We start from the raw sequence: 17,756 nt of genomic DNA, 5'->3' as shown, positions 1-17,756 counted from the left end.
AACATAAATTACATTTACCTTTATTAGAGCGACCTATAGATTCCAACTTATTAATACATTCTTCTAAACTTCTAGACTCTAGAGTTTATACAATCTGTCACAATTATACTTGCCGCCCATTTAAAATCCCCTCCCATCCCCTCCCCTCCCATCCCATATCCCATCCCATCCCAAATCCCAATCCCAAATCCCATCCCATCCCAAATCCCAAAATACTTGTGTAACATTTCTACCATTGGCCAATTATCACGTGACGTTACACAAACTTCCAAAAAAAGGAAATTTTGCCTCCCGCAAAAAATGGGCGGATTTGGTTTCACAAGTATTCCAAAAAAGGAAATTTCTATGCCGATCACATAATTCCGGCCGTAATATTTTAGTTTTCGAAGTCTAATGTTAATTCAGGTCAGAATTTAGTTTAAATCCTTATCCTACATACCCCAATTTTTAAGAAATTTACCGATCAGATTTTAATGAAATTTATATCATTGGATTTGTCTCGATGCAAGGAATTTAATGGCAGTGAAATTATATTTCCAACATTAATATTGACTAAGTTATTATAAAAAATGTATTTTATAATATATATTATTAAATAACATGTATAAAGCAAGCAATAATTGGTTACTTTTAATATAAAAAGTTTTTAAAATATATTTATTCAATTTATTATTTTATATTTTTTATTACAATTTAACTTTGAATTAACTTAAACCTATCTATTAATTCATCAAAAAAAGTTTGATTATTTATTTCTAATATATATAATTTGATAGATATTATTATTATTGCATAAATATTTAATAAAATAAGGATAAATCTAATTGTAACAGCCTGTTATGCGTCTTATTTGTAACAACCCCCAATTTTATCCAATTAAAATTTAAAATCAGGCGTAATGTAAACAAAAACAAAAGATCAGTCGTGTAACTAAGATAAAAGAATTTTTTAAAAAATTTCAAGAAACTGCTTATAACTTAAATTTTATCTATGAAACTGTCTTAAGTACATTAAGTAAAAGTTTTCCAAATTAAATTTTGCATATAAAAAATTTATTTGTGAAACACATATTAAATTTATTATTAAAAAAAATAAAAAAAGGATGTTGCAAATAAAGATACGTAATCAGGCGTTACAAATACATTTTTTCATAAAATAATATTTACAAACCAGGAATTAATTTACTGTTAATCTAAAAAAACAATATCAACAGATATCATCAAAATTATTAATTCAAATAAAATAATCAATATATTACTGAATACTAACTGCTATAAACATGTTACTTTCAAATAATATATAGTATAAAAATACATTTTTTATAATAAATCAGTCAATATTAATTTTAGAAATATGATTTCACTACCATTTAATTCCTTGCATCAAGACGAATCCAAAGATATAAATTTCATTAAAATCTGATCAGTAAATCTCTTAAAAATTGGGTTTGTAGGATAAGGATTTAAACCTTTATAATTTGTAATTCCGGCCGGAGTTAAAATATAAACTTCGTAAATCTGTTCGGGATCTTAATTTTGCTCATATTCTGGTAATGGATGCAATGCTGGCCAGAATTATATGATCGGCGTAGAAATTTCCTTTTTTGGAATACTTGTGAAACCAAAATCTTTCAATTTTTGCGGGAAGCAAAATTTCCTTTTTTGGAAATTTGTGTAACGTCACGTGATAATTGACCAATGAGATTATTTGGGATAAGGGATGGGATATGGGATATGGGATATGGGTGGGATTGGGATTTGGGATTGGAATGGGATTTTGGCAAATAGGAGGGGATTTTGGCAAAAGGGATGGGATATGGGATGGGATGGGATAGGGGATTCTCCCATCCCATTTAATATGGGTGGCAAGTATAGTCACAATAATGTTGCCATAATTAATACAATTATTATAAATATTAAAATAAAGTAAATTCATTATCTTTAAATAATTTGTTGTATCTTCCATGCTTAAACTTTATATATTCAAAAATAGATTTAAAATCGATAATATCTTGATTTTTGCTTTGAAAACCTTTTATAATTCTTTTTGATAGCCCCAAACTTGACAGTTTAACTCTTCTCTTTTTATCAAGTAAAATATTGGAACTCTAAAATCAGAATAATTTAATAATAGAATAAAAGTGATTTGCAAATTATTATGAGAAATTGTTATATGATATTAATGCCAAAAATATCATCTTCGTGCAAAATTAATAATAATCTCGCAATTTGAACAATTATATTAATAAAATCGTCCATATAAATAGTTTGACACCTATTTCGAAAATAATCAATCATTTCTCCATTATCTGCAAATTCCAATACTAAGGAAAACGATTTATCTTTCCCTTAAAATTTAAATGTTAATATAATAAACTTTTCATTTTTTTAATTTTAATTTAACAAACCTTTTCTAGTAACTCCATAAATTTTGGAGATAGAGCAGTAATTCAACTGGTGATAAAGTTGAATCTAAATTAATGCTGAAAAATATTTTAAATTAATTGTCATATACAGTAAAACATACAATACCAACCTCACGAACAATCTCATTCATGCATTCATTATTATTATAAAGTAGTGATTTTATCGCTACATGATAACTTTGTAGACCGCGCTGTATACTTCTAAACATTGACCATCATAAATTTTATTAACATTTTTAAATTCTTCAAATTCGTATAATTTGAGAAATTTTTTATTAATTGAATCTTCAATCCACTGCATTTTAAATGAATTTTAATAGAATTCAACTGACAATGAATCATAAAGAATTGCAAGCATCGCCAACTATATTCATACCATGTAATGTTACACAAAATATTCTAACTTTACAAAGTTAGCGAAATTTACTATGGTCATCACTTTTACACGATCACCAATAGAGCTCCGAACAGGTCAGGTCAACCCAGGTGACTCGTCAGGTTGACCCGAAATTTTCAGGTCAGGTTGACAAATTATTAACCTGATATCGGATCAGGTAAATTTTTTAATCTAACCGAGTCTATCTGGGTCAGATTCAGGTCACATATATTAAATTATTATTACGTTTAAATGTAAAATATTTATTAAATAAATAAACCTGTTGATCAGAATAATTGAACCAAATTAGTAAATTGATTATCAATTGTTTGTTATAAATCTATGAAAATCCTTTTTTTTGTAAAAAAAATTTTTCTTTTTTTACTTCATAAAATATAAAATGTTTAAAGAAAAACGTAAAAACAATAAAAAGTTTAAAAATAATAATATTCATAAATCAAAGCATTCTTGTAAAGAAAAAATGTTATTTGATCAAGAAGAGGATGAAGTGTTATTTCAAGAAGATGAGATATTACTTCAAGAAGAAATATTAAGTGAAAAAGATATAAATGAAGTACCACATATAAATGAAGAAGAATCATGTATAAATGAAGAAGAATTACGTATAAATGAAGAAGAACCACATATAAATGAAGAAGAACCACATATAAATGAAGAAGAACCACATATAAATGAAGAAGAACTGCGTATAAATGAAGAACTGCGTAGAAATGAAGAAGAACAAAATATTCAAGACGAAAATAAAGCTGATGAATCAGTTTTAAGCACATTGGACGAAAATAAAAAAGGAAGTAATGTGTAAAATCATTTTGATAAGTTTAAAGATGAAAAGGGCGTAATATGGGCAAAATGCTGATATTGCAGGTAAAGAATTTTTATATTTCAATACAGTTAAAAAATTCCTTTATAATTTATATAATATATTATTTAACAGTGGCGGTAAATATAATATGGGCAAAGGGAGCTCAACAGGTAATTTAAATCGCCATCTTAAGTTACATCCAAACAAAATTGATCCTCCTACTATGAAGCAAGTAGAATTGATGAATAATTTTCTACGTGAAGATAATCAACGATTAGTAAGTATAATTTATTTATTTTATTTTTAAAGTAATAATTTATTCATTAATTAAACCTATTTATAGATATTTACAAATGAGATTTTTCGGGAAAAAACTTGCTATATGGATCACTGCAGATGATCTGCCATTTACCACTGTTGAATCTCCCGAGTTTGGTTATTTGATTAATATTTGTAATCCATTAACACGTATTCCGACTGCAGATACGGTTAAAAATGATATTTTAAAAATTTTTAAAAATTATCAAACAAAAATTCAAAATTTATTACAGGTTAGTAAAGAATTTATAAATTTTAATTTATTATTATTATATAATTAAATTAATTTACTTACCTCTTAAAATTGAAGAACGTTTCAGGAAAAATAAGTTTTGCGTTGGATGCTTGGACCTCTCCTAATATTCTTGGATTTCTCGGCATAACATGCCATTATATTGATGCTAACTGGAAACTTAGAGATATTCTTCTTGATTTTATTTATTTAGAGGGTTCTCATTCAGGCGAAAATCTGGCAAATGCATTTTTAAAATGCCTTGAAAAGAAAAAAATATTCACAAAGGTTAAGTATATATTAATATATATAATGTATTATAAAGACAAAATAAAAATACTAATGATAATACTATAATACACTTAATTTAGACCCTTGGAATAACAACGGACAATGCCGCTAATAACAATACCTTTCTTAAGGAATTTGAAAAGATGTGCATCAAAAATCACATTGAATTCCATCGCCATGAAATCATGTCAGATGTATCGCTCATATGATGAACCTTGCAGTTCAAGAGATACTAAAATATATCAAAGCGGGAGAACCACAAGATGAAGATATAATTTTAGATGATATTTTGAATAATACAAATCTTTTTACAAATAAAATAATACCTAAGGTAAGAATAAAACACTAATATTTTTTAATATTATTCTAAAATAAAAATATTTATTATTAATTTTTATTTAGCTAAGAAAGCTTATTGTAAAAATCCGAGTTTCACCATAGCGCCGTGAAAGATTTTTTTGCCAATGCAATAGTCAAAATATTAAAGAATTAAACCTTATTTTAGATGTTAAGATGAGATGGAATTCAACGTACCTAATGTTAAAATGCGCTCTTGAACTTCAAGTGGTAAAACTATTTAAATAAACATATATAAATACAGTATATACTAGATATAATGTATTAATTTATTTATCTAGTATTACATTTATACAGCCTCTTGATAATATTGCAGCTATTGACCGAGAGCTAAATGATTTTTCCATCTTATCGGATGAATGGAAAATTATAGAAGAATTATGCCGAGTACTTAAAGTAATATTTATTAATTATTAAATTTATCATCACTTATTCAATTAAATTAAGTATAATTTTATAATTTAGATTTTCCAAGATGCTACTGAATATATGTCTCAATCAAAATTCATTACGCTTTCGGCATCAATTCCTGTGTATAATGCCTTATTAGAACATATAGAAAATCTTTTAGATGAACAAAATACAAATTACTGCCCAATTCTGAGGTCGTCTAAAGCAGGAGCAAATCACGTGACTTCAAAAAAAATTGTTTTCATAAAATAAAACTTTTTACCATATATTCAACCATTCTAAACACACATCCTAAATGCATTTTGCCTGCTCTGCAAGTTTACTTAGAGTGCAGAGTAGGGTTTTGAATGCTGTTTTTGATTTATTTGACTTTTTCAATTTCGTTATCCATTTTTGAATATGATCGGCAAAGTTTCGTTCATTCATATGTAAAGTCAAAAACAATATTCATAATCCACTTTTTTTCCTTAAGTAAACTTGCAAAGCAGATAAAAATACGCTTATGTTATGATTTTAAAGTTTCTATTAATCTTTCTTTAAAAAAAATTAATCTAATTAAAATTACACCGAATCACGTGATTTGTCCCCGCTTTAGACGACCTTCCAATTCTGGAAGTTCGTAGTGCAATAAGAATGGGGTACGAAAAACTCAAGGAATATTATGCCAGAACAAATGATTCATACATTTATCCAATAGCAATGAGTAATTTATAAATTTTTGTATTTTACTATCTTTATAATATTGTATAAAATTTAAATTATTTAAATTTTATGCATCTGTAATTTTTTAGTCCTTGATCCGCGAATAAAATTAAAATATTATACCCAACAAAAATGGGAACAAGAATATATTGATGCTTCTTTAAAAATTATTAAAGAAACATACAACAATAATTACAAAAATACTTTTCAAAATACCGATAGTTTAGTTGAATCTGTCAGGAATGATTTTTTCTGTATATTTGAATTGGATAACAATGATAGGGATGAAGATGAGCTGGAAGAATATCTCCGAAAACCTGCAGTGGCATTTAAAACTGATCCACTACAGTGGTGGAAAGTAAGTTATAAAAAAATTCTAATAATTCCAATAAATATTATACTGACATCTAATTATATTTGCATTATAGACACATGAAGCAACTTATCCACATCTTGCGAATATGGCAAGAGATTTTTTAGCGATTCCAGGTGTGAATTTGTTTGATTTTATAACTTATAATTTTTTTATTTTATTTAATATAATTTTTGAACTTTTTAGGTACGAGTGTACCTGTAGAAAGAATATTTTCTGGAGGAACCGACCTAATTACAAAGAGACGTTCTAGTTTAGGACGAGAAACTATTCAAGCATGTATGTGTCTAAAAAACTGGATAAAAAATGATAGAGTAGAATAATATATATGTACGCAGTACGCCAAAACTTACTAATAAATTGTCATATTGCATTAATATTGTAATTACTACATATCCCGGCAGATTTTATAAATAACTGTATTGTTAATTTTGAAACCTAGCACATTACCGTTTATATAAATAAACAGCTCTTTTAAGTAATTAAATAAAAATATATAATCTTTATTTTTATCAGTTGCAACTTGCAAAAAAACTTCGTTATTATTATTAAAATTCTCATAAGCCACTTTGAAATTATACAAAAATATTCAGGTCGAGTCGGGTACCTGATCTGACCCGACCAAAAAAAATCAGACTCTGATCAGTTTCGGTAATAACTGCAGTTTCAGTATCAGTCGTATGATTAACTGCTAATTTTTTTTTAATGGCAAGTTATACCTTGGGTAAGTTGTAATGGAGGAAGTTTTACACCATTTACTTAAAGAAATGTTAATAAACATTATTAACGTTTCTTTTTTGTTTTATTTTTATAGGGAACAGCTTTGGAGCTTGGGTAAGTTGTAATAAAGGGATTTTTGTGTTATTATTTAAAGAAATGTAAATAAACTGAACATTCTTAATGTTTCCTTTTATTTATTTGTATAGAACGGCCTTGAAGACCTTAGGTAAGTTGTAATAGGGGATTTTTGCGTTTAGAAATGTTAATAAACTGAACGTTATTAACATTTTCTTTATTTTTTTTTTTAGTAAATCGTATTCTGTACAAATGTAAGGTAAATTCCTAACAAATAAACGACCAGTTTTGCCTATAGATTCTTCATGTGGGATGTCAGCGGTTTGATAATTTGAATTGTTATTCGTCACTTTGTTGGATATTATGTGTTCTTCATCGTGATTCATATGATAGGATAGCGTGCCTTTATCTCCCCTTTTTCTTTATCACTTTCAGTTCGCTATCGTCACTATCATTAGATTTGTTATCAGATGAAGTATAGGAACGGCCTTTAGATGACAGTATGTGCATTAGAGAAGGGGGTTTGATAATTTTTTTTTAGGAACGGCCTTTAGATAATGAACAGGCCACGGTATGTGTATTAGAAAGAGAGATTTGATAATTTTTTTTAAGGAACATTTATTACACAGGTCGAAGGGGCACCATTGTCCAAAATTCAAAAAATGCAAATTCCCCATTTTCCTGGAAAATGGTGGGAAATTGTGGAAAATGCTACATTACGCTGAGCAATTTTTTGGAATAGCATTGTTACAACATTGTCCGATTTAGCAAATCTTATGAAATTTTGGGAAAATGCTACATTACACCTCAAATGTAACATTTCGTAACATTGTTATGACATTGTTATAACATTGTCATTAAAATCAAATTTTGCTTTTTTTCTGTCAAATGTTCCAATTTTCTTGCAAATGGTGCATTTTTATGAAAATGCTGCATTTTATCTCCAATGTGACATCATTGTAACAACATTTCATAAAATTGTTGTAACATTGTCAATTAAAATCAAATTTTGTCAAATATTCCAATTTTCTGGCAAATGGTATATTTTTTATGAAAATTCTATATTTTCTGTCAAATGTTGCATATTTTCAGCAAATTTTATGTTTTTTTGGTCAAATGTTTCACTTTTGTCAGAATATTAAAATGTTACATTTTTTTTTGAAAATGCTCAATAATATGGCATTACACTGGAAAATGTAGCATTTCACCAAATTACACTAAAAAGCATTACAATTATCACATTTTTTGGAAAATTCCACATTACATTAAATTATACTAAAAAATGTAGCACTATACTAAATTATGCGGCATTGCACTAAAAAATACCACAATTACACTAGACAATGTAGCATTACACTAAAAAGTACCACAATTATTATATTTTTTAGAAAATTTTGCGTTATACTGGAAAATGTGAAATTGCACTAAAAAATGCGGAATTGCACTAAAAAACACGGAATTGCGCTAAAAAACACAAAAAAAATACTACAATTACACTGGATAACGTAGCATTACACTTAATTACATTAAAATTGTTAATTTTTATTTTTATTTATTTGTAAATTACGAACATTATTAAATTTATAATATTTATATTCTAAATGAATTATTTAACATTAAATCACATTGTTAATATAAACAATGTATCAACACGATGTGTTGTGATGTTTAATTTAGTACTAAACCTTACTACTGAAGACTCCCTCTTTTTGTCACTATAAACAGGCGGAGGGAGCAGCAATGGCTCTCCCCCTATAGGTACTTTATGGCCTCTACCTGTTTACAGAGGAGGGCTTTTCGTAAAGTATTAGTTAATAGATATATATATATGTATATATAAGCATATATATACATCTATTTAAAATTATTAAAATAAAAAAAAAAAATTTCTGGGGCGGGGGAAAGCCCCTATTTATATAAAATTATATATCACGTGCGTCACGTGATATTACTTAATAATTACCGCAGCTTCGGCTGCAGTATAACGAAAAAAAAATTAAGCTTTTTTAGCAAAAGCTTAATTTTTTTTTTCTCACCTTTACCTCTCTTTTCTTTCGCCCTTCTCCTTCCCCTCTTTCTCTCACCTTCCCCTTCCCTCTTTCTTTCACCTTCCCCTTTCCTCTTTCTCTCACCTTCCCGTTCCCTCTTTCTTTCACCTTCACCTTTCTACTTTCTCTCACCTTCCCCTTCCCTCTTTTTTCTCCTTCCCTCTTTCTCTCACCTTCACCTTCCCTCTTTTCTCCCCTTCTCCCCTCCGCCCTTTCCCTTCTCTTTTCGATCCCCACTCCTTCCCCCTTTCCCTTTCTCTTTCCCGGAACCGTCTTTCAGAAAAACTATGGTAAGTTTCGAAGCGAAACGCTTCGAAACTTTTTTAATTTTTTTTTTTTTTTAATCTTTGTTGCAAGAAAACGTTTCTAACGTTTCCTTTCTTTCTTTTTTGTAGGATTTTCGATGTTTTTACTTTGGGAAACGAACTGAAATTATGGTAAGTTTTGAAGCGTTTCGCTTCGAAACTTTAAAATAAATTTTTTTTTTTTACTTTTATAAGGATCATTTTTTTTAATGATCCTTTATTTTTTTTTTAAGTCTTTCAGTATTTTTGACTTAGGAAACGAGGAAACGAAAATGGTAAGTTTTGAAGCGTTTCGCTTTGAAACTTTTTAATTTTTTTTTTTTAATTTTTGTAAAGAAACGTTTCTAAGTTTCCTTTTTCTTTATGTAGAAACGCCAGACGTTTGGATGATGGAATCGAAACGAACCGGTAAGTTTTGCAACGTTGCGTTGCGAAACTTAATTTTATTAAATTTTTTTAAGAAACGTTAGCTAATGTTTCTTCTTTTTTTGTAGATACACTCTGGATTCCTTCCGATCTTGGATTTCGGTTAGGTTTCAAAGTTTCGTTTTGAAACTTCGATTCTTTTTTTTTATTTTTAAAAGGAACGTTACTAAATACTAACGTTCTTTATTCTTTTTTGTAGGTTTTGGTATTCCAAGGATCCGAAACGGCGAAATGGTAAGTTTCGTAACGAATATTTCGTTACGAAACTTTATTTTTATTTTTTTTGATTTTTAAAGGAACTTTCTAATGTTCTTTTTTTGTAGGTTCTGTGCTCCAATATTCTAAATCGATAAAATATGGTAAGTTTCGCAGCGTCTCGCTGCGAAACTTGATTTTATTTTATTTTTTACTAAGAAACGTTCTAACGTTTCTTTTTTCTTTTATAGGAACGCCGGACGAAAGGTCTTTGGATAATTAAAGAAAGAAAGAGAGATAATTCAATTTTTTTTGCATTTTAGAAACGTTCTTAACGTTTCTTTTTTTTATTTTTTGTTTTTTTTGTAGGAATTGCCAGATGAATTTTTACGAACCGGACTTGAAGGTATTTGGGAGAAAAAGTTTGAAGAGTTCTTTCTTTTTTAATTTTTTAGAAACGTTTTAACATTTCTTTTTCTTTTTTTTTTATAGGTCCGTGCTCCAATATTCCGAATCGGTAAAATGTGGTAAGTTTCGAAGCGTTTCGCTTCAAAACTTTAAAAAAAAAAATTTTTTTTTTAATTATTTTTTGTAAGGAAACGTTTCTAACATTTCTTTCTTCTTTTTGTAGGAACTCCGGACGAAATTACGAACCGGACTTTGTTTGTGTGAAAGGTAATAGGGTAGAGGGGAGTTTAGTGCTTTTTTTAGTAACGTTTTAAACGTTATTTTTTTTTCTTTTATTGTAGGAACGCCGGAACGAATTCACGAACCAGGCTTTGGGTGGAAGGTAATAAGGTAAAGGGAATTAGAGAAATTTCGTTATTTTGTTTATATTTATTAAAATTTTTTTCTTTTTTCTTTGTTTCTTTAAGGGAAAGGAGAAAACGAAAGAGAAAGTTGAGAACGAAAACGAAAGGTGAAGGAGAAGATGAAAGGGAAGGGTGAAACGAAAGGGAAAAGGGAAACATTTCGAAGGTATACTTCAAAATATTTTTTTTATTTTTCAACGAAACGTATATTAATGTTTCATTTTTTTTTATATTTTTTTAGGTTCAGCGGCTCATTGGACAAACCGGAATTCAATATTTTGAAGGTATACTTCGAAATATTTTTTTTATTTTGATTTTTTTTAACGAAACGTATATTAACGTTTCATTTTTTTTTTATTTTTTAGGTTCAGCGGTCTTTGTACATATGGAATTTAACATTTCGAAAGGTATATATTTCGAAATGTTTCTTTAATTTGATTTTTTCAACGAAACGTATATTAATGTTTCATTTTTTTATTTTTTAGGTTCAACGGTCCTTGAACGTATGGAATTTAACATTTCGAAGGTATATACTTCGAAATGTTTCTTTATTTTGATTTTTTCAACGAAACGTATATTAATGTTTCATTTTTTTATTTTTTTTATTTTTTCAACGAAACGTATATTAATGTTTCATTTTTTTATTTTTTAGGTTCAATGGTCCTTGAACATATGGAATTTAACAGTTCGAAGGTATATACTTCGAAATGTTTCTTTATTTTGATTTTTTCAACGAAATGTTTATTAACGCTTCGTTTTTTTCTTTTTTTTTTAGGTTTACACCGGCTTCTACTTTGGCACTGGACATTTGATACATGAATGAATTAGAGGTGCAGATTATCCATAGATTATCGTTAAATAATAATAATTGTACATTTATTAATAAATAAAATTATAATAAATTATATGAAATTATTAAAACAGTGTTTTAAATTGTCATGGCGTTTACACTAAATTGTTTAAAATTATTACTAAATTTCACTCAATTGTCCAAAATTTCACTAAATTATCTCCGAAAATGTTGCATTTATACCGTTTACACTCAATTGTCCAAAATCAGTAAAACATTTTCACTCAATTGTCCGAAATTATCCTAAATTTCACTAAATTATCAAAAGTTTAGCTAACATTTACCGAAAAAATGCAAAATTTACCACAATTTGTATTACGTTTGCACAACATTGCTGAAAAATTCACCTAAATTTTCAACAATTTATATAACATTACTAAAAATACACTACAATTTACCACAATTTGCATTACTTTTGCATGAAATTACTAAAAATTCACTATAATTTACCACAATTTGCATTACGTTTACATAAAATTACTAAAAATTTAACTAAATTCACCACAATTTGCATTACGTTTACATAAAATTACTAAAAATTTAACAAAATTCACCACAATTTGCACTTCGTTTGCATAGCATTACTAAAAATTTGCCTAAAATTCACCACAATTTACATTACGTTTGCATAAAATTACTAAAAATTTAACTAAATTCACCACAATTTGCACTTCGTTTGCATATCATTACTAAAGATTTGCCTAAAATTTCCCACAATTTAATGATAATTTACTGAAAAATTTCTCAACATTTGAATTGGAACATTTGTAGGAATTCCGCCATTTTGACAAAATTTGCCAAATTGTAAGACCTACATTATCCCAAAATTGTAACACAATTTACCCTAATTTACTGGGATAATTCTCAATTTGCCAGAAAAATTCCAGGCAAATTTTGCGACAATGACATCTGTTCGACCTGTGTTAACGTTTTCTTTCTTTTTAATTTTTAGAAAATGGCCTTGGGATAACTCAGAAAGCTGAACAGGCCGTAGTATGTGTGTGAGGGGGGAATTAAAATTTACAGTTATTAATAATAAAATTTTTCCAGTTGTATAAAATTTAACTAATTAGCATTGTTATTGATATCATTTTATATATCATAAATGATTTCTATGGTTTTTTTATTTAGTAATAAAATACAACATAAAATATAATAACAGCAAGGTCAAAAAAAAAAAATTTTTTTAATAAAAATCAGGTCAGGTTGGATCGGGTCAGGTCAAGTTATTTTTATATTTGGGTTGACACTTAATCCGATCTGAAAAAAATGAGACAGGTCGGGTTAAGTCAATTACCTGACCCTACCTGACCCGTTCAGAGCTCTAATCACCAAATGTTTCTAATTTGAGGTCAATAGAAGATTAGCTTCATAATTGCTTTTTAGTAGTTGATTAAGAGACGCGTCAATTCAGTAAGTGAAGCACTAATCAGACGTTTTCTAAGTCTTTTGCCCTCATCATTATTGTCTTAAATGTACCATCTTTTTCTAAAACATATGAAAGCTAATTTATATGGTTTTAAATAAACAAGTTTTTCCATTTTCACAAGGAATGTTTGCAATTAAGGCAATTCAGTATGCATTTGCAATTCAGATTTCCACTGCGCCAATCCATATTTCGGACCATGCCACCATTATTAACAGTTTTGCAATCTGCTGAATGCGTATTTATTACTTAAAAGTATAAATATATCTTTAACAAACGATTGTACAAAGAATTTCTTTCTTTTTTTCTTTTGTTTAAGGAAAAATGTTCCTACTTGGTGTTTGTAATTTTAACAATAAATATTGTGGTTGTCAAACTTATAAAGAAGATGAGAATAATCCAGAGAAATGTTATTATTGCCATCATTATAATGCGTTTCATACCGGTTTTTCTCCTGCACTTCACAATACTTCAACGCCATTATTAGGAGCTTGTCAAAAAGATGGAGTTTTCTGTGGATGTCAAGCTTTTTTAGCTAATCCTAATAACGAATTGAAATGCAAATATTGTGATCATTTTACTGCATTTCACAAGAATACCTCACCAAGTATCGTTCCTGGCTCAATTAATATTGAAAGTAATTTGCCATCATACTTATTAACATCAAGTATTAATAATTCTGGAGATTCTAGGTTAAGAGAAGAAGCCATTAAAAATAGACATATGCCGATTACTAAAAAGAGGAAAAGAAATCAGTCAAAATTTCAGAATCACAATTCACCTAGTATAGTTGCTTCTAGAGGTCGACCTGCTAACGTTTCACTTTATCTTAATCACATAATATTGTTTACACAAAGAAGTTGGGAAAATAATTCAGCTCCAAGAGAAAATACTTCAGCTTGGATTGAAATGAGAGATAATGGATTCATTATAGAAAATGTATTATTTAATGAAAATACTTCTGAAGCTATTAATGATTTAATTACCCGTTCTTTTCCTTCCGTTAATGAAGATAATTGGATTTTATTAAACGCTGATTCTGCAAGTAAATTAAAAATTGCTACCTGTCAGGTAATTATATAAATTTTTACTAGCTTAAAATATATTTAAATATTTTTATAATTCGTAATTTGATGTTGTGATTTAGGAAAAATCTTTAAAGAATTTTAGAGAAAATATGTCAAAAAGCAACAAAAGATTATACCTTGGTAATCACAATTATAATAATATTGCTTTTTGTTTAAATAACATATTTAATAATTTACTTTTATCAATTTTAGCTCTGACCTCAGATAAATCTAGTGAAGCAGAAGCGGATAATAATCAAGATAAATATTCTGAAATTAAAAGCGAAAACACTGATTGATTCAGAGTTTCTTGAAATATAATTTTCAAATTTAAAGGATTTATGATAGATATACTGTATATATAGAAAGTTAACATATCCAGTATCACCATTGATATAATTCTGTTACTCTTACGAGATGGGATTTGTTTTAGCTTTATATCAATATAAAGAGAAAATGTTATGTCTTTATCTCGAGCTTTTATATTTTGCTAATATATTATGCGATGCATCAAAAAAAAAATAATAATAATAAATTATCGATTATGCAACGATTGTGATCAATAAGTTATGGTCTGTTTTTGATGTAAAAAATTATATATATAATCTGAAAATAAACCATACAGTCAGCTTTCGATATAACGAACTCGCAAAATAACGAATTTTTACTCTCACGTGACATTTAACTATTCACAACTCTTGTTATAACGAAGAAACCAATTAAATTCTTCATAATTTCATGAGTTTTGCGCCAACAGTCCTGAACATCCATCCTTATAAAGCGTGACAAATTGTTTATTAGATAATAAATTGAAAATAATTGCACTAGCGATTCATACAATATATTTTTCTTTCAATAATTTTTGAAAAGTAGGACAAATAAATTAACTGACAATTTTTCTAAATTTACGAACGATTCAGTTGGATATGTTTAATGAAGCTATGCTACAACATTCATCATGATGTGTTCAACACATAACAATTCCAATTTTATTCTTATAAAAATTATACAAATTACGTTTGATAATTATTAATTCCATATTTAAAACAAAGGTTAGTTTAAAGAAAAAAATTGTTTTTACTGTCAATTTAAAATTTTCTTTATAACTATGGTGATATTTACATAGTTACACAATTCGTTTAATGTTACTGGAAATCTGGGATAGCCTATTAATCTTTTGTAAAGCCAATCCACTTCACATTCTTGAATGCTTTTTCGCCTAACGTTTTGTGATCAGTAATTTTCAAATCTTTTTTATCATTTATAATAATTATGAACCCATCAATGAGCGTGTTATCAACATATTTCATGTCTGAGTTTTTTTGGAATGAAAACTAGAAAAATGATCATTTATCGGAATCTTTTCAGAATTTTTTTTAAAAGGTATAAAGTATCGTATAATAATGATGACGGTTTGTTGAGTAGTCACCTATGTTCGATACGGATACAGAACTATGTGATAAACCGCTTGAATTGATATCAAATATTAAACAAGCCAAGTTTTAATGATGAATCAACGTTGATAGCATCTTTAAAATATCACAAATTCAGTTTATTATATATATGCATATTAATTTATTTTATTAATTATTATTTCTATGTATTATTAAAAACCAATATATTGCATGAAAACCCAATCACAAAATGAAATAACTACTAAAATATTCTAAATTTTCAATCGAATATAAAACAATCTCAATATTTTAATGAGCAAAAAAATTTTGATACACGATTTGACCTATTAACCGCTTTCTTAATATAATAATGAAAATGATTATACATTAAAAGTATTTAACTTTTTGTAATTAATCTAATGTAAAGCCAATCCAATCTACATTTTTTAATGCAGTTTTTCCCAACGTTTTATGCTCTGTATCTTTCAAATCTCTTTCTTCGTTTATTATAATGACAGGCCCATTAACATTTGTGTTATCAACATAGCGAGCTAAATATTCGTTTTGTGATTCTTTTGATTGCGAATCATATAAAAGTTTATAACTTCCGTTTAGATATTCTATAGTACATTTGCGAATTTTATTTCCTGCTAAAAGTGTACTAAGATCATTAAATGTTCCGATAATATAACGGGATTTTTTTGTTCCATCTGTTGAGATATATAGACCTTTGATTACATTTGATTTATCACTTAATAATTGTTCATTCAGATTCGATACTTTTTCCATTTTAATGAAAAATTTTATCATGGATTAATAGCCTTAATTAACTGATATATAAAGAATTTTTTATAATACTGTATTATCAATATTAACTGAATAATAATACATTAGTTAATGTATTTTCTTTTGTATAATATGGTACTTTTTAAATCTTTCAGGTAATAGTACAACGCTAAATGTAATTTGGAATTGAACGTAGCCAATTCTTTTTTATTAGTAATTATCATAATAAATAAGTCATATAATTACTAAAATAAAATTTTAGAGGTTTATGATTTACTTTATTTAAATAAATAAATATTTTGGCCAACAGATTGGCAACAATTAATTAAAGAAAGTATACAAATTCAAAACTTTAAAATAAATGCAACTAAGATTTTAAAGTTGATTTTAAGCGTCAATTGGCAATAGTGCGAATTGACACACCTTTTGTACAACTCATAAATTTAATTGCTAAAAAAATCTCGTATGCAACTTTTTCAAATTAAAAAAAAAAGAGTTGAATTAATATAAAAATTTAATATCTTTATTATGATCATGAAACAGCTATTTTTGTTATTTGTAAATAAATTTTGCTAGCTTTTTTTCCTTCTCTTTGTAGACAGCACAACCGCTTGTCTCAGATACTTAACACTTTACTTTATTAAGCATTAAATTAAATTATTGATTACTTTTCAACATTTATGGCATTTTTATTTTTTTTTTATTGTTATTGTTTATTTAATGTATGTCTGCATTTTTGAAATTAAATAAGTTTAAATACATAATGAACAAAAGTAATTGAAAAGAATGAGTAACAAATAATAAGTAATTGTTATTTTTGCTGTTTATTGTTTTTTATTTATTTATATAATACACTTTCCGAATGTCCGATTGATTATTATTTATATTAATGAATTAACAAAAACTAATAAACTAAATTAAAATTTAAATTCGAAAATGGTATTATTATATTTTTTTTCACTATATCTTTAATTTTTTAGCATAATTGTCAAATTATAAAATTTTTTTTAGACATTTTTTGAGTATTATTATCAGACTACATTCATTACTTAGAATGCAAATTCCTTGTTATGATTGAAATTGATTACAAAAATATTTTATATAATTTGGATCGCAAAAGACAAAGTTAAGTTTCAAATGGAATGAGTAAATCAAAAGTTAAGTACATACTTTTATTTCAAAAAATTAATTATTTATTATTTAAATTAAGCATCAACAAAATTTAATGCGCCAATGTGGTACTTTAAGTCTTTAATACAAACATTTTTGCAATTTTTAATAACTTAATACAAATTTGAGTTTTATTATACGATAATTAGTTATTGCAAGCACACGGTATTTGTT

At 27.1% G+C, this 17,756-nt stretch overlaps 4 protein-coding genes across 4 annotated transcripts; 3 read left to right on the top strand and 1 right to left on the bottom strand.

Annotated features, from left to right (window-relative positions):
• Positions 1-3,201: 3,201 nt before the first annotated feature.
• On the top strand, positions 3,202-3,624 carry OCT59_025742 (uncharacterized protein; the record flags this gene model as incomplete). Its single annotated transcript, XM_066140687.1, has 1 exon — positions 3,202-3,624. One exon carries the CDS (start codon positions 3,202-3,204, stop codon positions 3,622-3,624), a length of 423 nt encoding a protein of 140 aa, XP_065992271.1.
• A 5,814-nt stretch (positions 3,625-9,438) lies between these two features.
• Positions 9,439-11,701, top strand: OCT59_025741 (uncharacterized protein; the record flags this gene model as incomplete). The annotated part of the gene is made up of 16 exons (XM_066140673.1): positions 9,439-9,441; positions 9,547-9,588; positions 9,690-9,731; positions 9,806-9,864; positions 10,082-10,116; positions 10,206-10,241; positions 10,329-10,344; positions 10,447-10,483; positions 10,570-10,604; positions 10,709-10,752; positions 10,827-10,875; positions 10,953-10,996; positions 11,255-11,296; positions 11,375-11,415; positions 11,542-11,582; positions 11,665-11,701. 16 exons carry the CDS (start codon positions 9,439-9,441, stop codon positions 11,699-11,701), a joined length of 603 nt encoding a protein of 200 aa, XP_065992270.1.
• Positions 11,702-13,489: 1,788 nt separating this feature from the next.
• OCT59_025740 (uncharacterized protein) lies at positions 13,490-14,531 on the top strand (the record flags this gene model as incomplete). Its single annotated transcript, XM_025326789.1, has 3 exons — positions 13,490-14,236; positions 14,313-14,373; positions 14,446-14,531. The coding sequence occupies 3 exons, from the start codon at positions 13,490-13,492 to the stop codon at positions 14,529-14,531; spliced, it is 894 nt and encodes a 297-aa protein (XP_025174331.1).
• Positions 14,532-16,037: 1,506 nt separating this feature from the next.
• On the bottom strand, positions 16,038-16,415 carry OCT59_025739 (uncharacterized protein; the record flags this gene model as incomplete). Its single annotated transcript, XM_025326790.1, has 1 exon — positions 16,038-16,415. The coding sequence occupies one exon, from the start codon at positions 16,413-16,415 to the stop codon at positions 16,038-16,040; it is 378 nt and encodes a 125-aa protein (XP_025174332.1).
• Positions 16,416-17,756: the final 1,341 nt, after the last annotated feature.

Source organism: Rhizophagus irregularis, chromosome 5 (assembly GCF_026210795.1).
Source record: "Rhizophagus irregularis chromosome 5, complete sequence".
Classification (NCBI taxonomy): Eukaryota; Fungi; Glomeromycota; class Glomeromycetes; order Glomerales; family Glomeraceae; genus Rhizophagus; species Rhizophagus irregularis.
Note: the sequence above shows the minus strand (reverse complement) of the source record. Positions and strands in the feature narration are given on the sequence as shown.